The 23,049-nt window shown below is 46.4% G+C and overlaps 1 protein-coding gene across 2 annotated transcripts in view; it reads left to right on the plus strand.

The window, feature by feature from the left end:
• b4galt2 (UDP-Gal:betaGlcNAc beta 1,4- galactosyltransferase, polypeptide 2) overlaps positions 1-23,049 on the plus strand; it is a 207,017-nt gene that overhangs the window by 84,262 nt on the left and 99,706 nt on the right. For both annotated transcript variants that reach the window (XM_066681709.1, XM_066681712.1), the window contains exon 3: positions 1,699-1,934. In XM_066681709.1, coding sequence (XP_066537806.1) covers positions 1,699-1,934 — 236 coding nt within the window. The remainder of the gene's footprint in view (positions 1-1,698; positions 1,935-23,049) is intronic.

Consider the following 23,049-nt stretch of genomic DNA (forward strand, 5'->3'; position numbering starts at 1 on the left):
TCATTTGTTACAATGTCCTGCTTGTCACAATAGAAGAACTGTTTTTTTGGTACCGTATAGAACACTTTTCTAAAAGGTCCATCTATAGCACATTCTCTATCAGTCTGAAGAACCCTTTAATGACACAGAAGGTTATTCAAATGTTCAGGGTTCTATATAGACTTTGTTTGTATTATTATTATTAAAGAGCCCTTGTAGAACCACAATTTTTAAAAGTGTATTTTTAAAGGCTTTGTTACTTAAGAGATATTATGTATTACTGACTTTCATAGACAGTAGCTTAAGAGAAATGTTACATTAAAAAACACATTTATAACCAGAATTATTGAAGCATAATGATCACTTTTGTGTTCAAATACATTTTGCATTTATTTAACGTTAAGATTTTAAGTTTATCATTTTGACAAAAGGCATCGCAAACTGAGAGTGTGTCGGTTGTAAGAGTTTTAAATGAACTGTGAATCATTGGCTAACAGTAGATGCGAGTGACTCCCAGTTCATTCATTATCTGTAAGCACTTATCCAGTTCAGGGTCGCAGTGGGTCTGGAGCCTACCAGGAATCACTGGGCGCACAGCAGTAACACACACTGGAGGGGGCGCCAGTCCTTCACATTCACTCACACACTCATACATACGGACACTTTTGAGTCACCAATCCACCTACCAACGTGTGTTTTTGGACTGTGGGAGGAAACCGGAACACCCAGAGGAAACCCACGCGGACACAGGGAGAACACACCACAGTCCTCACTGACAGTCACCCGGAGGAAACCCACACAGACACAGAGAGAACACACCACACTCCTCACAGACAGTCACCCGGAGGAAACCCACACAGACACAGAGAGAACACACCACACTCCTCACAGACAGTCATCTGGAGGAAACCCACACAGACACAGAGAGAACACACCACACTCCTCACAGACAGTCACCCGGAGGAAACCCACACAGACACAGGGAGAACACACCGCACTCCTCACAGACAGTCACCCAGAGGAAACCCACGCAGACACAGGAAGAACACACCGCACTCCTCACAGACAATCACCCGGAGGAAACCCACACAGACACAGAGAGAACACACCACACTCCTCACAGACAGTCACCCGGAGGAAACCCACACAGACACAGGGAGAACACACCACACTCCTCACAGACAGTCACCCGGAGGAAACCCACACAGACACAGGGAGAACACACCGCACTCCTCACAGACAGTCACAACAGGACTCGAACTCACAACCTCCAGGTCCCTGGCGCTGTGTGACTGTGACACTACATGCTGCACCCACTCTGTGCAGACCAGCATCGTCTCGTTTCACTGAGAACGAACAAATAAATTCAAAATAAATGTAGTTACTTAAGAGAAGTCAACTCCCAAATAATAATTTTAACAAAAGCGTCGTCAACCTGATAGCAACAAAGAGACGGAGCATTTTCCTGTTTTTATTTCTTTGCAGTTTTCTGTTTTTAAATCAGGAACAACAGGTCTTTTGTCTATCTTTCGCAAATATGTTTTTAATTTATATTCACTGAAGATGTCACAGTTCTTGTCTTCAAATGATTATTTTTACATAGTTCTTGTTGTAAAATATACTTCATAAACCAACATTTTTGTCATAATTTTTGTTAACGAAATTAACACTGGTTTCAATGCAGCAAGCTTCTATTAACCGTGTTCATTCCCTCTGCAGTGGGCCGCCTCCTGATTGAGTTCAGCTCCCAGATGACAATGGAGAAGGTGCAGAGGGAGAATCCTAACGTGACGGAGGGAGGAAAGTACACGCCTCTGGACTGCCGGCCCAAGCAGAAAGTGGCCATCATCATCCCCTTCCGGCACAGAGACCACCACCTCAAATACTGGCTGCACTATCTGCACCCCATTCTGCGGCGACAGAAGATCGACTATGGCATCTACATCATCAACCAGGTGTGTGTGTGTGTGTGTGTGTGTGTGTGTGTGTGTGAGTGTGTGTCCCTGAAAGCTCTTGACTCCAGAGGGATGATGATGATGTGTTGCCTTACTCAAGGCCGGACAGCTCGTTTAGGGTGACCCATGCAAAGATCAAAACATCGTCAGTCAAAAGTTGGTCACCATTCATCTTAATCTGGACTAATAACATGCTCAGCGAGGATGGAGGATCGGAGGGCTCCATCAGCCGAGCGCAGACAGGGCCACAGACTGTACGTTCTGATGGATGAGTCTTGCGCAGAGTGAACTGTGAGCTAGAAGAGAGCTGGGCCAGGGCCCTGAAAGTAGGCCAGCACTGAGTCAGTTCTGTGCTCCCATGGCACTGCGGCACTCCTGATTGTGATATACACAGAAACCAGAAGAGTGTTTATAAACCTCTGATCTGAATGTGTCAGCTCTATTGACTTTAAAATTGAAAAATTGATTTGAATGGGTTCATTATGTGCCACCGTTGATCACACAGCATCTATTTAAAAAGGTCATATTCTGAAACAATCACTTGTCAATGTGTTTACACACTAATGTGAACATCTAGAGCCCACACACACACAACACCACCCAGAAAACATGGGCTAAAATGAGCCGTTCTGATTGTGTTCCACTTCTGACGTCAACTACTTTAGAACTGCCCCGCCCCCTCGTCTCAATCTGTCCAATCATAACACAGGATGCGCGCTAACAGGAGGTTAAACAAAGCTAAACAGATACAACCTGCACAGAGCATTTTTTGCTTGTTCAATACATAAATGTGGTTCTGGAAGCGGGTTCTTGTTTAGTGGCTGTTCTCTCGTGGTTCAGAGCGAGTCGAGTAGGGACTAAACCGTGGCGTGTAAACCTTGCAGAGCGCTGATTGTCCAGAGAGAGTCGTCGCTCTACACCACGCAACGCAGACGACCAGCACCAACTCTCCATCTGTAAAATCTCCAGCTGCAGCAGAGATCACGTTTGTTTTTATCCGACTTACGACGGCAGCTCGTAAAATTACGCCGTGGTCTTGGATCAATGGCAGACGCTGCAAAGCCTGTTGCTCATACCCACGCAGACACAGAGAGAACACACCACACTCCTCACAGACAGTCACCCGGAGGAAACCCACGCAGACACAGGGAGAACACTAATAATAAGCAAGTTTTAAATATTAATAATTATAATAATGAGTCAACTGTCTTTACTCAGGGTCAACTACTATGAACTGAGACTGAATCATGTGAGAAGGCTCCTGTGGTTCATAACTGAGCGCTCTGATGAGATGAAGCTAAAGGAAAGGGGCTTGTGTACAGTGTGGGGCAGTGTAGTTGTGTGAGTGAAGTTCAGGTGTTGTGTAGAGATACAAGCACACCCTGAGAGTGAATGGACACTGTTTCCAGTGCAGTGTTGCACAGACTCGTTCTTGGTGCTTTGGATTCAGTGGCGTGGGATCCAGAAGATAATTTGCTGTCAGTCTCTTAGCCAGCCTCTCTAATGAGGAGCTGTCAGATCTCAGCTGGGAGACGCTTTTTACTCTTAGACAGAGCTCAAACAGAGAACTGAGCTGATTTGATTTTTGTTTCTGGATTTTACTTTTCTAGGTCTGAGTCTTTTATGGAGTTCAGAAAAGTCGAACAAGAACTTCACAAGGATCCACAAAAAAGTGACCTTGCCATAACATACACCTGGTGAAACTGTCTAAACCTGTACAGAGCAACTGACAACCAGCACAGGGAGGGTTTATTTTAATAATTCTAGTTTTAAATTAGTCCATTTGTTTTGTTCATAAACAAATCTATATTGCAAAAATAAAGTCACATGTGGCGGAACGGTGATGCAGCAGGTGGTGTTGCAGTCACACAGCTCCAGGGGCCTGGAGGTTGTGGGTTCGATTCCCGCTCCAGGTGACTGTCTGTGAGGAGTGTGGTGTGTTCTCTCTTTGTCTGCGTAGGTTTCCTCCGGGTGACTGTCTGTGAGGAGTGTGGTGTGTTCTCCCTGTGTCTGCGTAGGTTTCCTCCAGGTGACTGTCTGTGAGGAGTGTGGTGTGTTCTCCCTGTGTCTGCGTGGGTTTCCTCAGGGTGACTGTCTGTGAGGAGTGTGGTGTGTTCTCTCTGTGTCTGTGTGGGTTTCCTCCAGGTGACTGTCTGTGAGGAGTGTGGTGTGTTCTCTCTGTGTCTGCGTGGGTTTCCTCAGGGTGAATGTCTGTGAGGATTGTGGTGTGTTCTCTCTGTGTCTGCGTGGGTTTCCTCCGGGTACATTCCGATAATGACCTCTCCTCTGTGCTCTTCTTTGTGGGTTGTAGTTTGTGAGGAACGTGTGTCAGAGAAGTGCTCCTGAATGGAAAAGACAAATGAATACGTTTGTATGAGTATGCAAAATTTCAAAGAACTAGATGCCTTAGCCTCTTTAAATGCCTTTTCATGAACACTACAAGGAACAAAGTCATTACTAGTGACCTGTGTGTCTGCGGCGGCTGAGGGATGTGTGCACAGTGTGTGACATTGATTTTGTAATTGATTGGGGTTCATTGTGTGTGTGTGTGTGTGGGGGGGGGGGGGTATGGGTATTTTAACTTGTTTCAACAAGCGATCCAAACAAATGGTTAAAAAAGTCTATCTGAGGTGCCTATAAATCAAAGAATACAGCCTTGCAAAGCCTCAGATATAAAGAATGTTTACATATCCTCGAGGGGACATTAATATAGTATTTTCAGTGCATTTCTTTTTGCTTATTGGATTTATTTCCACTGTTATTTGAGTTTAAAATATTGGAAAACAATATGGATTCTGAAATGTGCCACAAGCCTTATTTTATATTTTATATTCCCCTCAGTGTGCAGAACCGTGATCTCTGTAGGGGTTTGGTAATCAATAAGACTCTGTCCAAACTTCTGTAAAGATTCACTGGATGTTTGTGGACGGACTCATCTAACGATTCTTTTCAGAAGAAGAGTCGGAACAGAGACTGCTGCTCTTTGTTGCAGAGTTGTACTTTTTCTGAATGCCTGTAAACACAATGGTGAAACATTGGTGAGAGGATTTGATAGCATTCAGACACATCCCAGGTAGCAGACATATCTGGGCCTAATCTGTGCCGCTCATGACTCAACGGCACTGGCGTGTGTGGTGTGGCCGGTGGACCTGAGGCTGATCTGAGGCAGCCAGACTCACCGAGTCAGCACAGTGGAGAACTGCAGATGTTCCTCATTTGGGCCACATCTGTGAAGAGCCCATGCTTTACATTGCTCATGGTGACTCTGTGGAGGCTCATATGCAGCTACTCCAAAGCATCCTGTTTTACGTTATGTTTGTACAATTGAAACTGAATTCACTCAGAAATGAAGTCTACAAACTTTTTGACATAGAGTGTACTGAATTAAACTATAGTGTGTGTGTGTGTGTGTGTGTGTGTGTGTGTGTGTGGTCCATCTCTGAGCTCTGAGCTCGTCTCTGTTATTTAATGAGCTGTGATTAGTGGTGTCCGTCCCTCTAGTGTGTGACTTGTCTCATCTTAATCACTTCCTCCGCAAAGCCCTGCTCACATCACACACAGTGACACACACACACACACACACACACACTTGCAAAATGTGATCAAACTGGCTCTCATACTCATGTCAGATGTCCACTGTCCCCTGTCAGCTAGAAGCTGCTGTTATTATCTAAGTGACAGAGTTATTTCCAGGCTGGTAGAAGCTTAATTCAGTGCCTCTTGGAAATATTGTGGAATATTAAATACACACTCACACCTGTGAACTGTTTCACACACTCACTCACACACTCACACCTGTGAACTGTTTCACACACTCACTCACACACTCACACCTGTGGAGAGTTTCACACACTCACCCAGTCACTCACACACTCACACACTCACCCAGTCACTCACACACTCACACACTCACCCAGTCACTCACACACTCACACCAGTGGACAGTTTCACACACTCACTCACACACTCACACCTGTGGACAGTTTCACACACTCACCCAGTCACTCACACACTCACGCCTGTGGACAGTTTCACACACTCACCCAGTCACTCACACACTCACGCCTGTGGACAGTTTCACACACTCACCCAGTCACTCACACACTCACACCTGTGGACAGTTTAACACACTCACCCAGTCACTCACACACTCACACCTGTGGACAGTTTCACACACTCACCCAGTCACTCACACACTCACGCCTGTGGACAGTTTCACACACTCACCCAGTCACTCACACACTCACACCTGTGGACAGTTTCACACACTCACCCAGTCACTCACACACTCACACCTGTGGACAGTTTCACACACTCACCCAGTCACTCACACACTCACACCTGTGGACAGTTTCACACACTCACCCAGTCACTCACACACTCACACCTGTGGACAGTTTCACACACTCACCCAGTCACTCACACACTCACACCTGTGGACAGTTTCACACACTCACCCAGTCACTCACACACTCACACCTGTGGACAGTTTCACACACTCACCCAGTCACTCACGCACTCACACCTGTGGACAGTTTCACACACTCACCCAGTCACTCACGCACTCACGCCTGTGGACAGTTTCACACACTCACCCAGTCACTCACGCACTCACGCCTGTGGACAGTTTCACACACTCACCCAGTCACTCACGCACTCACACCTGTGGACAGTTTCACACACTCACCCAGTCACTCACACACTCACACCTGTGGACAGTTTCACACACTCACACCTGTGGACAATTTCACACACTCACCCTGTTACTCACACACTCGCACCTGTGGACAGTGTCACACACTCACCCAGTCACTCACACACTCACACCTGTGGACAGTTTCACACACTCACCCAGTCACTCACACACTCACCCAGTCACTCACACACTCTCACCCAGTCACACACACACACACACACACACACGCACACACACACACACACTCACCCAGTCACTCTCACCTATGGACAGTCACTCACACACTCACTCACACACACTCACCCAGTCACTCTCACCTATGGACAGTCACTCACACACTCACTCACACACACTCACCCAGTCACTCACACACTCTCCCAGTCACACACACTCACACCTATGGACAGTTTCAGACACTCACCCAGTCACACACACACACACTCACCCTGTCACTCACACACACTCACACTTGTGGATAATTTCACACATTCACCCAGTCACTCACCTCTTGAATTAAAGCTAGAAATGCTTCAAAACACATCTTAATTTTTTAGTTCAAGTTCATTGTTTTGGGGTCCAGAGACTAAATTATTAAGATTGGATCACTTTCCAAACCCTTCTGGACCCTCCTCAATATGAGCTTTTGAATGCACTCATTAATAAAAAAATAATAAAAAATAATAATAAAAAATACAAAAAATAAAAATAAAAAACAAAAACAGATGATTTGGGATTCATACAAACATCCCAAGAACATCTGCAGTGGTTCTCAACACACAATCAAACACGCAGCGATCAGCTGGAGGGCTCATTTCACACCCTTGTGTATCACTGTCACGAGGGGCGTGACTGTGCTGATTAGTAAGTGTTAAACAGTGCGGCTCTAGTTCACCGCGTCCTGTGGTGTGGATGCAGACAGCCTCGTCTCGTATGCAGGAGAACGCCGATAATTGTTGGAGCTCTGGAAGGCAGGCAGCCTGGAGCCTCGGCCAACTGCGTATTCACACGCCATTCCCAACGCTGCGCTGAGGAGTTATGCAAGAGACTTCCCCCCGCGAACCAGCGAAGAAGTAAACTCCCTCAGCTCAGCAGCTCTCGCGGCTCCAAACCACTGGCAGCAGGCCCCACTTTTCATCCCCCTTTTCTCCTCCAATTACAGCTCTTCCATGGGTTTGTTCACACAATGTGTTCCCAGGTTTATTGCTTTGTTCCGGAGGGAGATAATGAGGAATCTCGTTTGATTAGATAATGGGCTAAGGCTGGAATTATTGTCCAATTCCTTGCAGTGCTCTCTGTTAATACAACTCTGTGTCTTTTCGAGTGGATGTGTTTCTCTCAGTTGCACCCACAGGAGTTAACGCTGACAAATCCTTCTTCTCGGTTTCTACAGTAACAGGCAGCTAACAGAAATGTAATGTGAGTGAAAAACGACATTAGAGAACAGTCTTATAACACTTTCACCAAGTTAAATTCAACTGGCATTGCCCTGGAAAGGGTTAACACACAGATACAATTCACATATCAAAAAAATAGACTGACTTCTGTCTGTCTAACCATATCAGTGTCATCCAAGTCTGATAACGGGTTCATGAGTAATCCAGGAGAAAACGCGACCCAAAATGACAGGCATTATAATAATTCAACTGTGGTTCTAGACTGGAAGTCAGGAAAGGGTTAACCTACAGCTCCAAAAACAACCCAAACTCGTGCTCATTATAATAAAGATAGTGTTTCTAATCTGGACCAATCAGGAAAGAGTTAGCTTCACGTACTGTTGTGATATACAGAGTGTGTCAAGCTATGGATTTTGGAGGCCGTGTAAAATTCACAAACGAGTTACTTCTTTTGCCCAACCAGGGCGGGGCTTTATCTGTGAACAGCAAGCTGATTGGCTCTTTATGCTGAAGGATGGGAATCCATGTTTATGGTGTTAACTCGCACAACACCGCCACTCATTAGAAGCACAGATCTGATTGGCTGAGTAGCCTCACATGTGACATACAGAAATGCATGTGATTAGTCTGGTAATTTCCTGGAGCACTAAACCTGAGCCGTAATGACTTGAAGAGTCACGCCATTTAAAACAAGCAACGTTCTTAATAGTTTATCAGTCACAGGTCCAGGTCCGTCTGGGTCTGGACTCGGGCCGCGGGCCACGGGCCGCCTATCCGCAACCCCTGCTCCAGTTCAGTCATTTCCAAAGACATATCTGAGCTTCTATATATAGACACTCTATATAGTCTAGTCTCTATTAGGTTAACCCTTTCCTGTCCATCAGAGGTGTATTAGTACATTAGAGATGGAAGCTGCAGAGCAAGGAGTGTGAAGGCGTGAGGAGTGGGAGTGTTGAGGCACATTGGCTCGATGTGTTGCAGCATCAAGCAGGAAATTTCAACAGCATGTGAAATCACATTCATGCATCGATATATTAATACATTCATTAATTCATTCGTTCATTGTCTGTAAATGCTTCATGCTGATGAGGGTCGCAATGGGTCCTGAGGCTACCCAGAATTTCCTTACATTAAATCAAATACACTTTAATACTGCTACATCCCTCTGCCAAAAAAGTAGTTCCGCTACACAGTCCTCAGCACAGAGCCAGACTCTGATGACACACTCATGGAGGAAGCAGATGGTACATACACTGAAGTGTAATGTGTTGTGAATTGGCAGAAAAACGTGCGTGTCCGGTTAAAAAGGGAAAACAATACATTTCTTTATTTAGTTGCCGTTGTTCTCCTTTGACAACGTCTATGAAGATCACAAAACAAGACGTCCACTCAGGTCTAGGCTTTGTTTCTTCTCCAGAAGTGAACACAACCTTATGATTTGTGATTTTTAAATGAAAATATTATTAAATTAATTTAAATGAAATTAAATGACTCTGGAGCAGCTACACATGACTGATTCTCAATGCCAAGCGTAGGCTAGACGGCTACATTGGGCTCTCTGGAGAGATACTGGATGGAGCATCATCTAAGTCTATCCAAAGCCACTTTCCCATAAGAATTCTGGTCTGGAGGTCTGGAGATATTCAATGTCAGACGCATTCTCGCAGCATCAAATGTTCCGCATGCTTTAGGCATGGGGCTGTGCCTGTGTAGTTCATGCAGAAAATACTCTGGGACATTAGCGGCTCTATTCACACATGCGTACATGCTGTTCACTCAGTGTTTACTAGGGCGCTAGGTGAATAAAATCTGGGTGTTTGTGAACATTTCTGGGTTACGCAAATAACCTCCGAATGAAGGGATATGAACAGGGACTTTGTCTCCTTTGCTGCAGCAACAGCCTCTACTACGTGTGTATTCATTTGATGGCATTCAGCCATGAGAGCATTATCTGGGTCAGGTACTGATGTTGGGTGATTAGTTCTGGATCATAAGGTTCTCGTGGTTGAATGCCAAGTTTCCATCAGCATTCTGTCCTTCAGACTCAGAGTACGTTGACGGGGTCTTTAAGCGTTCTCTGCCCCAGTGTACTTAGTTCCATGTATGTGTGTGTGTGTGTGTGTGTGTGAGAGAGAGAGAGTCTCTTGGCTTCACTAAGAGCATTACATTAGTTATATCAGATCACAGCAGAATGCACAGTGCATGCACTCTGAAAATGATGTGATCTGGCACACGCCAAACAACATAAGTCACAAAACCTGTCCTAAACACGTCTCATCCTCTTCTCTCTCTCTCTCTCTCTCTCTCTCTCTCAGTTGGGAGCACTTTTATATATCATGCTCACTAGAGTGTTAAATGATTTTAAGTGAGGCCCTTTTAGCCAGGGCAGAGAGAGAGAGAGAGAATCGATTCCGTTTTCTGACTGTTGTGTAACGTGTTCAGACAGTTGTGTCTCTGTGTTATGGTGAAGTAACAGCGTGAGAGGGAGTGTGTTCTCGACAGTGAGCTCATGGTAGTCGTGTCACAGCTGCGATGTCATTCATGACAACACACAACCTCCAGGTCTGTAAACAGTAAAGATGTAAAGCAAAGAAGCCACCCACTCTGTGCATCATACATTCATTCGTGCATCTTCTGTTGTGATCAGGGTTACGGTGGGTCTGGAGCATCACTGGGTGTAGGTCAAGAACATATCCTGGATATGGCATCAAACACTTAGCCACACTTTCTGTCTCAGAGACACCCAGCCACTTCACCTACCACTGGAAGCATGAGAACATCACTCAGATCTAATTTAAGGTGGAACTGAGGCGGCAGAATGTAGCTGCTGGGGAGGTGAGGTCAGAGACGTGCTGCTCAGCCGAGAGACCCAGAAAAACCTGGACAGCTGTTTTTCTGCATAGGTTTCTTCACTTATTTCAAATGTGGACAATCTCCCAAGATGTACCCCAATGCATATAGCACCACTAGGCTGCTCTGGAGCAGTGGAAATGTGTCCTCTGGAGTCATGGAGCGCCATCCAGTAACATTGGGATGCACTGTGATCCATCCAACTAAGCACCCATACCTGACCTCACCTGATCTCATGGGTGAATACGGTCATATCCCAGGTTTGATTAAGCCTTAGGGCAATGGTTCTCAAATTTTTAGACCAAGTACCACCTGTGATTTTTACCACAGAAACATGTGGTCCCTGGTTCTCTCTCTGGTCCGGGGCATGAGGTAAAACCTGGCTTGAATCTTTGTATGTTTTTGTTGCTTTTTCTTTACTCAAACTTTGGTGAAAACAGTGGGGCGCCGGGGCAGGTCATAGCCGCTCTCGGCGCTTGTAGCAGTAGGTGAAGGAGGGGCGGTGCTGTGTTAAACCTTGTTTTAGGGCTGTAATGATGTGAAGAACAGCCATGTTTTTCTTCAGCTGAGTGTTTTCTTCTATTGTGTCTTCACGTGTACAGAATTCTCGCTTAGTTTTTCTCTATTTTTGCCTCTGGTTTTAGCCCTTCTGTGCTTCTGAGTATTTCTCAGGCTTGGTCTCGGCTTGTTTTTCTCATTTTTGCTTTGCCCTTTTTATAATAAAATCCAAGATGCTCACGTCTGTCTCTAGCCTTTGACAAACTGAAAATGGGCTTTCTTCACACAGATTTCTCAAAAATTGCATTCCCTCCTGGAAAAAAAGCGCTGTTCCCTTACAGACGTAATCAACTTCAGTGTATGTGTGACATGTTGTAATTTAACTGGAGAATAATTATGAAATCTGTGAAACATTATGTAGTTTACAGATAGAAACTTTAGATTTTCAGTTATGAATAAACTCCTTAATTAAGTGGTAAATTTTTCAAGGTCATTTGGCGTACCACCTCTTGCTGCTTCACGTACCACTAGTGGTATGCGTAACACAGTTTGAGAACCACTGCCTTAGGGTATTGGGCTTGGCGCTCTTAGGCTCATGTTCAGCTGCTCCAGAGCATCCAAATTGTATCATGCTTTGCTATGCACATGATAACAGCTGTGGTGCTGAATGTCTTTGTTCATAATTGGTGCCCTTTCAAGTAATTCAGTAAGTACACTGACATGTATTTTATCTTATGGCTCTTTTACACTGTATGGTACTTACTCTACTCAGCCCTACTCTCTGTTTGGTACCTGGTACCTGATTCATTTTCAGCTACAATGGATCCCCCTGAAATGTAGCAAGTGACACAGCACATCCCCATCTCTAACACGTGTATTGGTGTGTTGTTGTTGTTTGGGACTGAACACAACTCCGTCATCAGTTCAGACAGATCAGTAGAGTTTGTTCCTTCCTTGTTGCAGCGTCCAGCTCTCGCTGGATTCTTTCGTCGGCCACCGATCCAAGGAGCGTTCGAACCTCTTCAAAAGACCACGGCGTCATTTTACGAGCTGCCGTCGTGAGTCGGATAAAAACAAACGTGATCTCTGCCGCAGCTGGAGATTTTACAGATGGAGAGTTGGTGCTGGTCGTCTGCGTTTCACCATGATTGACAAGTCTCTCTGGTCAGTCAGAGCTCTGCAAGGTTTACACGCCACGGTTTAGTCCCTACTCGGCTCTCTTGGAAACACAATGAAGCAGAGACTAAAAAGGAGATTTCCAGGACCAGATTTACCTTAAGAAGCAAGGGAGCAGAGTTGAGTTGAGAAGAGTTCCCCACCAGGCCCATAACTCTCCAGCCCCACTGTGAGATGGTCAGGGAGAGTAGATATCCAGTCCCTTCTACTGGGCGCCAGAGAGCCATATAATCAGCTCTGGCGAAGCTGACAGGAACCTGGCCAATGTTTTCCCTGTCCCCCATCATGCCCATCATGTTGTCTGGCTGGTGGCCCAGTGGCAAAACTAAAGCAGAACCCAGTTAATGTGGTGTGCGGTGAACCTGTGCTGTTAATGAGCCCACCCAGCCCTGAGCGGGGGTCTGGCATCTCGCTCCACAGCCCAGGATTTAAACACTGATGTTGGCAGTGGAACCTGGCCAGGACATTACGGCGACGTTAAATGTGTGAGTTTGACTCTGATGTTTCTTTACACAGTTTAAGGACAAATAAATGAAAACTGCATAAAAGCCAAGGGTCTCATTTAGAAAGTGGACTTGAGTTTTGAGTTCTATTCCCAATTTAATTTGAATGTGGAAGACATTTCCAACTTAAGTGATCCAACACAGCAAAATAAGTCAATATTACGCACCTATGGAGCAGGAATAGAGCAATATCCTTATCTCGGATCATGCTTTTCATCATTTGGAGGTCTCAGCATTGTCTAATATCCTTCTGCAATGGGCAGACAGAGAGAGAGGAAGCCTAGAATACTGGACCCAGACAGTTTGGGGTCTTTTACTCATTTACAAACACCGGGGCTTCGTAAACACATTGGTTTTGAGTGCAAACTGACAGTGGTGAGGAAACATCTTCAGAATTTAATAAAAAGTGTTTAAATAAGACTGACCTGGGACAGTCACTCGTTTAATGTGGAACAGGGGAATTGAATAAGAACCTAACTGGAATTTTGTCAGTTTATTATGGTTGATTGCTACAGTTGCTGCCAACCCAGGGTCCTGGGTTCAATCCCCACTCCGGGTGACTGTCTGTGAGGAGTGTGGTGTGTTCTCCCTGTGTCTGTGTGGGTTTCCTCCGGGTGACTGTCTGTGAGGAGTGTGGTGTGTTCTCTCTGTGTCTGCGTGGGTTTCCTCCGGATGACTGTCTGTGAGGAGTGTGGTGTGTTCTCTCTGTGTCTGTGTGGGTTTCCTCTGGGTGACTGTCTGTGAGGAGTGTGGTGTGTTCTCTCTGTGTCTGTGTGGGTTTCCTCCGAGTGACTGTCTGTGAGGAGTGTGGTGTGTTCTCCCTGTGTCTGCGTGGGTTTCCTCCGGGTGACTGTCTATGAGGAGTGTGGTGTGTTCTCTCTGTGTCTGCGTGGGTTTTCTCCAGGTGACTGTGAGGAGTGTGGTGTGTTCTCTCTGTGTCTGCGTGGGTTTTCTCCGGGTGACTGTCTGTGAGGAGTGTGGTGTGTTCTCTCTGTCTGTGTGGTTTTCCTCCGGGTGGCTGTCTGTGAGGAGTGTGGTGTGTTCTCCCTGTGTCTGCGTGGGTTTCCTCCGGGTGACTGTCTGTGAGGAGTGTGGTGTGTTCTCCCTGTGTCTGCGTGGGTTTCCTCCGGGTGACTGTCTGTGAGGAGTGTGGTGTGTTCTCTCTGTCTGTGTGGTTTTCCTCCGGGTGGCTGTCTGTGAGGAGTGTGGTGTGTTCTCTCTGTGTCTGCGTGGGTTTCCTCCGGGTGACTGTCTGTGAGGAGTGTGGTGTGTTCTCTCTGTGTCTGCGTGGGTTTCCTCCGGGTGACTGTCTGTGAGGAGTGTGGTGTGTTCTCCCTGTGTCTGCGTGGGTTTCCTCCGGGTGACTGTCTGTGAGGAGTGTGGTGTGTTCTCTCTGTGTCTGCGGGGGTTTCCTCCGGGTGACTGTCTGTGAGGAGTGTGGTGTGTTCTCCCTGTGTCTGCGTGGGTTTCCTCCGGGTGACTGTCTGTGAGGAGTGTGGTGTGTTCTCTCTGTCTGTGTGGTTTTCCTCCGGGTGGCTGTCTGTGAGGAGTGTGGTGTGTTCTCTCTGTGTCTGCGTGGGTTTCCTCCGGGTGACTGTCTGTGAGGAGTGTGGTGTGTTCTCTCTGTGTCTGCGTGGGTTTCCTCCGGGTGACTGTCTGTGAGGAGTGTGGTGTGTTCTCCCTGTGTCTGCGTGGGTTTCCTCCGGGTGACTGTCTGTGAGGAGTGTGGTGTGTTCTCCCTGTTTCTGCGTGGCTTCCACAATACACACACACATTGCTAGGCAGAGTGGCTGTGTGAAATTGACAGGTGTGAGAGTCTGAGTGACTGGGTGAGTTAATAGCTTTCAGTCCTACTGCATGCTGATCAGTATTTATTGGTTACAGAAAACGAATGAATGAATGATCTTACAATGGGAACCTTTTCTTGCTTTGACTGTGCTTCTCTACTCATCCACTCAGTCTGTTCACACACACACACACACACACACACACACACACACACACACACAGGGTGGGCTTTGGAAAGCAGGAGGCAGGGGGGTGTTTACAGTGAGATGTGTGAATGTGTGATTCCATTTCTGTAGCATCCTGGTTCTGACAATAAATACATATATTTAATTCATTTCTCACCATCGATTTTTTTTTTTTTTATTGTTGGACTTCACAGGCGCCTTAAGTGGGAGAAAAGGGTCTGCTCGGTAATTACCTGGCTGCTACAGTGAATAGAAACCGTAATCGAGTCTGAATCTGTAATCTTGATACATGCAATTAGGAAACCCATAATAAACTGCAGTGATGGCAGGTTGGGAGGAAAAAACAGGTCCAGCAGTGTGACAGAAGGAAGAGGGAAAGAGAGGAAAGGAAGGTTGGAGAGCGGAACGCTGCTGAGAAGAGAGAAAAAGAGGGGTGTGGAGGAGAGGAGGGTGGCAGAAAGCAGAGACACAGGGGGAAATATCTCAAAGCTTGTGTGAAGCTGCCAATCACCGAACCCCCATGTGGCTTCTCACACAGAGCTTCGCTTCGGAGTCGCTGACCGTTCAGCAGAAGGCCACACACTGTGACACTGACCAGGGTGTGTTCTCAACAGGATTAAAACACACGCCTCTTGTCCACTGTTCTTCCGTTCCTCACTTCTCCAGCAGATCGTTTCGGCTCAGTGTCCGTCGCGCCGTGGTGTTAAAGCTCCTGAATAATGCATGAACACCGCTGCAATAAAAGCGCAGCAGAAATTGGGCTGGATGTGATAAGAGAAGTGTCACCCAATATTAAGACCCTTATTAAATGTTAGATTAATTCCTGCCAGGTGGGCCTCATCACCGCCAGGTCTGTGGTGTAGACCCCGGTGTGGCCCTGTGAAGATTACCAATGTCCAGTCTGATAAAGATAATAAATAATAGAGTTAAAGTTAAAGCTAGTCCCGTTATGCAGCTTTCACACCAGAGGCAGTGCAGTGCACACGGAGCTTCAGAACCATTCTGCGACACTTGTTACTTCACACAGAGCGCCACACGTACGTGTCGCTAGGCAAAAGCGGTTTCTGTTCACCCAGTGTTTTCCTGTGATAACACCGTCTACTAAACCCTTTAGCATTAATATATTACTGAAATAACCTTAGTGTTGACCACATCTATGCACAGCTTTAGTGTGAAAAAGGTGCAACAGGTTACATCTCTGTCACACAGCTCCAGGGTCCAAGGGTGGTGTGTTCTCCCCGTGTCAGTGTGGGTTTCCCCCCACTGTTGGGGGACTCAAAAGTGTCTGTAGGTGTGAGTGTGTGAGTGAATGTGTGAGTGTGTGTCGCCCTGCGATGGACTGGCGCCCCCTCCAGGGTGTGTTCCTGCCTTGCATCCACTGATTCCGGGTAGGCTCCGGACCCACTGTTGGGGGAATTCAAACCCATGTTGGTCGACTCAAAAGTGTCCGTAGATGTGAGTGTGTGTCGCCCTGCGATGGACTGGCGCCCCCTCCAGGGTGTGTTCCCGCCTTGCATCCAATGATTCCGGGTAGGCTCCGGACCCACTGTTGGGGGAATTCAAACCCATGTTGGTCGACTCAAAAGTGTCCGTAGATGTGAATGTGTGAGTGTGTGTCGCCCTGCGAAGGACTGGCGCCCCCTCCAGGATGTGTTCTGGCCTTGCATTGCATCAACTGGTTCCGGGTAGGCTCCGGACCCACTGTTGGGGCAATTCAAACCTATGTTGGTCGACTCAAAAGTGTCCGTAGATGTGAGTGTGTGTCACCCTGCGATGGACTGGCGCCCCCTCCAGGGTGTGTTCCCGCCTTGCATCCACTGATTCCGGGTAGGCTCCGGACCCACCGCGACCCTGAACTTGATACCCGCTTACAGATAATGAATGAATGAATTAAATATTTATAGCTCTAGATCATACATTCTACAGGAATACTGAATGTTTTATTGTTTCTCTAAAGAAACTGTGAAATCGCGTCCAAAATAGTAGACCCAAGGCGTATTCTTATGGTTCACACGCACATTTCCTCCACAATGTCGTATGACACACATGGCCGGTGTGAAAGGATACACTGATCAACACTGTACTGTACTGATCAGCACTGCAGCAGCACCTCCCATGCAGCAAGGCATGGCGCATGCTGTTACCGCATCTGGTGTGAACTTAGCTTTAGGGCTTGGGTAAGTTGTCACCCCCACTCCTCATACCTCTGCTCACAGCTAGCCTTGGCATCTCTCAGCTGATGTGACAGATCTGGGCAGTTTACATTCTCCTCCAGTGAGTAAATCTGATCAGTGGCATTGTGGTAGTAGCAGTTTGAAAAGAAGTAGTGGGTTGGCTTAACATGTCTCACCCCCACCTTTCTTACCCTCTTCCAAGAGTTACATAGTACAGATTCTGCAGTGCTGAGATTACAGTAGCAACAACAGAGGCTTTCATCTCCCTAGTACAGCTCTGTTAAGCATTACAATGATTTTCTAGTAACACCTCAGTCCCAACCATATTTGGATTGAGATCCATCGCTCCAGAGAACACAGTTCTACTGCTCCACAACCAAGTGCTGAGGGTCTAGCAGACCCTGGACTATGGGCATGGGGACTTTAAACACATGCTGATTCTATGGCCAGTAGGAAGTGGGCATCACTGATTAGAAGAAATGTCTATAAACATGTGACCTGTTACATTCCTGGTGTGATCGTATGTACTACATTTTGTGCTCCGAGACGGTGGTGATGGATTCATACACAGCAGCAACAAGGGGAAGATCTAAAGCCCACAGAACACACACACACACCACGGATTTACAACACACACCACCGCTGCTGACCTTTACTAATGATATCATTACACCAGTGCCACATCAGCCCCGCCGCCATCAATACATCACGCCTCTCTTCCTCTCCTCCTTTCAATTTTCTCCTCCTCTCTTCATCTTCTCCTTCCCTCTTCTTTTCCTTCTGTCTTCTCATTCTTCTCTTCTCTTCTCCTCCCCTTTTCATTCTCTATTCTCCTCCTCTGCTCTGCTCTTCTTCTCATTCTGCCCTCTCCTCTCTCCAATCTTTCTCCCTCTTCTCCTCCTCTCGACCACTCCTATTCTCTTCTATTTATGTCCTCGCGTCTCTTCCGCTGCCTCTTCGCCATCTCTTCGTCTCCTCATCTCTTCTTCTCTTCTCCTGTCTTCTTCTCCCCTGCTTTCTTTCTCCCTCCTTCCCCTACTCTTCACTACTACCGATTAACCCTTTCTGTCGGTGGAAACAATGACGGTGGTAGAACTGAAAGAGCCCTCCCATGAAATACGCCTGGAGTTGTAAGTGTTCAGAAACAGCCGCTCCAACACGACCCAGTCAGAGATTCGGGGAGGTCTTAGGAGTCAGTGAAGTTAGGGAGAGGTCTCAGATCAGGTCGTGGTCAGTAGAACTGGTCACAGTGGTGATTAAGGGTTGTGGTCAGCAGGCGTCAAACACGGCAAGAATAAAACGTTAGCAACAAAGCGGTGGGAAATACCACCTATTTCTAGTGGACAGGAAAAGATTGTGTCCTCAATTTATAGCCAGCTGTATCGGTCAGTCTTGAGTGCCCACCGAGATAGAGTCAGCCGTCCGGTTCAGAGAAAGAGACAGTGTGTTTTAAACGTTAGCGGGACATATTTCCTCCAGCAAATCAAATCACTGCGGCTTGATGAGGGGGAATACACCCCTGTCCCCCGAGCCCTTCTCCAGTGTTTACGCTGAGAGCCGCCGGTCAGATTCGATCCGCTCTGTTCCACAATAAAGCATCCAGGCAGTTCCATTCAGACCTGGACAGCCGCAATCGAGGCTGCTGCGTTTATAGAGAGGGAGAGGGAGGCCAGGCGTGACGGAGGCAGTCCCTCATAGCCGCAGTGTTTACAGAGTCAGAGAAGGAACCATTGTTAGGAGAGATATTGAATATACAGTAACTGTGCAGCAAAATGGAGGACGTTCATGCAGTCATTCATTCATTCATTAATACATTCATTAATTCGTCTTTTGTAAGTGTTTTGTCCTGTTCAGGGTTACGGCGGGTCCGGGGCCGACATGGAATTTACGTTCCCTATGAAGTCATTAATATGAGTCATTTAAAGGATTCTGAAGACATTTCTTGACCATGGCATGGGAGTGTATCTCACTTCAATAAACCAAACTCACAGGTTTCTCCCAAGTGTGTGTGTGTGTGTGTGTGTGTGTGTTGTATTATGAAGCACCTTTCAACAGAGCCATGGGTGGGGGTGGTGTTTTCATGCTTCTCCAGCCACTTTACCAGCAAAGTAGAACCACTACAGAGAGAGAGAGAGAGAGAGAGAGAGAGAGAAAGAGAGAGGCAGAGAGAGAGAGTGAGAGAGAGAGGCAGGGAGAGAGAGGCAGAGAGAGAGAGAGAGAGAGAAAGAGAAAGAGAGAGGCAGGGAGAGAGAGGCAGAGAGAGAGAGAGAGAGAAAGAGAAAAAGAGAGGCAGAGAGAGAGAAAGAGAAAGAGAGAGGCAGAGAGAGAGAGAGAAAGAGAGAGGCAGAGAGAGAGAGAGGCAGAGAGAGAGAAAGAGAAAGAGAGGCAGAGAGAGAGAGAGAGAAAGAGAGAGGCAGAGAGAGAGAGAGAGAGAGAGAGAGAATTCCTGTTCTTCTTCATCCCTGCCCATGCTGTCACCGTCTCACTGAGGATCTAATGGAGCTCGGAGTGGTCAAACGAGACCAAATGCCTGTGTGTTACAGCCCCAACACTCTCACACTCACACACAGACAAACACAACGGATGAGCTGCTAAACTCCTCACAAGGACACAGGAGGGTGAGGCAGGATTTGTACTCTCTCTCTCTCTCTCTCTCTCTCTCTCTCTCTACACACACAAACACACACTCCTCACAGCTCTGAACTGGTCCCTGGTCCCATAGAAATAACCCTCATCCACAGGCCCCAAAACAGCCATAACGCATCTGTACTTTCCACTGCTCCTCCAAGTGCTTTATACAAAAAAAAAAAATATTGTGATGTTACATCTGTCTAAGTCTGAGAACGTGGGATAAAAACGAGCCGTTCTGGTTCTGCGCCGCTTCCGATACAAGTGCAGAGACTTTAGACGCCGCCCCCTCATCGGCGTTGTTTGTTTGTTTAACCTTTAATTTTATAAGGCACTTAACTAAAAATAACTTCTTATTTACATATTTATGTGAGAGCACAAAGACGAGGTTAAATAAGAGGAGAAATAAGAGCACTGAGTAAAAACGAAGAAGAAAGAGAACAGAGCGAAAACGACTAAAAACCAGAGCTTCTGCTCCTCGCTCCTCACTGCTGTGCGCTCGGGGTCGGGGTGAACAGCGAGCGGCTCGTTATCATTTAAAGGAACAGGTGCTGAAAGCAGGGCTGTTTACACAGGGGGAGAACACTGCTGTGGGGTTTGATCCTTGTGGTGTTTTGATCAACACAGTTGATTCATTAAGACCCGGAACCATATTCAGATATCTGATTTCAGACTCTTATACATAAAATCATATGCAAAAACTGGCCTGTTCTTTACTGGTTTTCTTTTTAACACACCCCTGAATGTTGGGCAGTCATCAGCAGCCCTTGAGGACCAGCTCGGGATCATGTGCTTTACTCAATGATGATGGAGAAGACATTGTGGTTCCTCCATGTCCCTCCATCCATTATTCCTGAGGGTCCATGTCCAGTGCTGAGACCTTTAGAACATGTCTACACCAATTCCTGTGTATATAAAAGGGAACAATGTATTGTTAGCTCCCTTCTCAGTTATGTGCATTTAGTGTTCTCCTCCAAGCGTATAGAGCTTCAAATCCATTGCACTGGCTGTACTTTGAACAGATGCACGGCTATGTCTTACTCTTTCAGGCAGAGTGTAGGTGAGGAGGGCAATGCTGGTCTATTTTGGGTGGCTAAGCTCTGAGCTGATGGAGCGTGGTGTGTTTGAACAGATTGGAGAGCTCAGTGGGAGGAAGCTCCTGTAGAGGTGCAGGGTACACAGTCGTTCTGTGCTCTCCGTTTGTTCTGGTGTCTTGCCGGACTGCGCCAAAGCTCCTTCTCTATGTTTCCTGGTGTGATGGATGCGGAGCTGCATTTCTGGAAGGTTTGTGTCATTTGGAGGCTCAGAGCCTTCATTTTTCTTTCAGAGACCTGAAACATGTAGTGAAAAATACATAGCCATCATTTATAATGCTGTCACGGCATTGTTTTGCTGCCAGCAAGAATGCGACACGTTAAGAGCATCACAAGGACACATTTACCCTCGTGAATATTCCTAAAACCATACCACACTGTGTTCACAGGGTACAGTGCAGCTGAGATACACAACTGTGCAGGCAGGAGGTTCCAAAAAGGGGACTGCTATCAACCTTGCAGACAGTCTGTGTGTGTATCTGTGGTTTGTACATTCTCTTGACGCTTTATTTAAAGAAAAAAATGCAAAAAAAAGAACAACTGGTTTGTTTTTGTTAAATATTAACACATTTATTATAATTTATGTAAATAATATAAGTTATGGGGCGGCACGGTGGTGCAGCAGGTAGTGTCACAGTCACACAGCTCCAGGGACCTGGAGGTTGTGGGTTTGAGTCCCGCTCTGGCTGACTGTCTGTGAGGAGTGTGGTGTGTTCTCCCTGTGTCTGTGTGGGTTTCCTCCGGGTGACTGCCTGTGAGGAGTGTGGTGTGTTCTCCTCGTGTCTGCGTGGGTTTCCTCCGGGTGACTGTCTGTGAGGAGTGTGGTGTGTTCTCTCTGTGTCTGCGTGGGTTTCCTCCGGGTGCTCCGGTTTCCTCCCATGCTCCAAAAACACACGTTGGTAGGTGGATTGACGACTCAAAAGTGTCTGTAGGTGTGTGTAAGTGAATATGTGAGTGTGTGTGTGTTGCCCTGCAAAGGACTGGCGCCCCCTCCAGGGTGAGTTCCTACCTTGCGCCTAGTGATTCCGGGTAGGCTCCGGACCCATCGTGACCCTGAACTAGATAAGGGTTACAGACAATGAATGAATATAAGTTATAATTTAAAGCCTAATACACACTGTAAACTTTGGGAAATACATGTTACCACTGTGTTACATCACCTTTCCTTTTCATTTAACTTGTTAATCATTTTAGAACTGAAGATACTAATTGCTGCACTTTTACGAGTGGAACTTTCGCCCATTTTGACAAGATCACTCTGTATAAAGTTGATGATTTAATTCCTCCTTTATTAATAGGGTTTCGTGTCACATTCCTTAACACAGTAGCACAGTGAGAGGATTTCAGAAGTAGTTCCAAGCCTGTGTAGTTATATTTATCACTGTGGCATGACGTATTCTCATGCAATGGCACCTTAGGAAGCGAAGGTCAAGCTCATTTTGTGACACAGACTGGGATTTCTCTGGATTTCACAGTATTACAAATAGCAGATGGTGAAATACCTGAATTCTTTGCGATCTCATGCTGTCGGTTTTGAAATGACCCGTCTTTGCTGCAGTGTCTCAACATTTGGTGGACGCTCTTTTTATATCGCCCTGCTCTTAGTGAATGGTTGGGAAATGACAGATCCTCGGTTTAATCTCAGTTTGGAGTGTGTCAGGTGTGGCCGGTGTCAGATTGTAAATGTGTTTGTATTTATAAAACATAATAGAGTGGTTTAGTGACACAGTGGAAGTCTTTTCTTTGTGGTTTTATCAGTTACATAAAGCTTCAAGAGAACTAACACGTCGCAGATTCTGTTTTTTACACCATTTAAACCAAATCCCATTTGCAGAAATGATGTCTCTGTGCTCGGCACACACCAGGTGCCTGTATTTAAAATAATAGTAAAAACGAGAGAGTTCAGAAGTTAAGGAGAGGTTCTCGAATAACAAAGTAATTCTGCACTTCCAACGTAATCCATCATCTTGGCTGGTAGCTTACAGAGTGATCATTTAGACACGATTAAATCTCTGGGCTCTTGCGGGATGCTTATGGACTATTAAGTCTTATTATAGTGTTGAGTGTTTATTGAGTGAGTTGGAGCTGAATCCAGGGCCCTATAATGCACACACTTTCTGTTAGAAATG

This window comes from Hoplias malabaricus, chromosome 9, assembly GCF_029633855.1.
Source record: "Hoplias malabaricus isolate fHopMal1 chromosome 9, fHopMal1.hap1, whole genome shotgun sequence".
NCBI classification, from domain to species: Eukaryota; Metazoa; Chordata; class Actinopteri; order Characiformes; family Erythrinidae; genus Hoplias; species Hoplias malabaricus.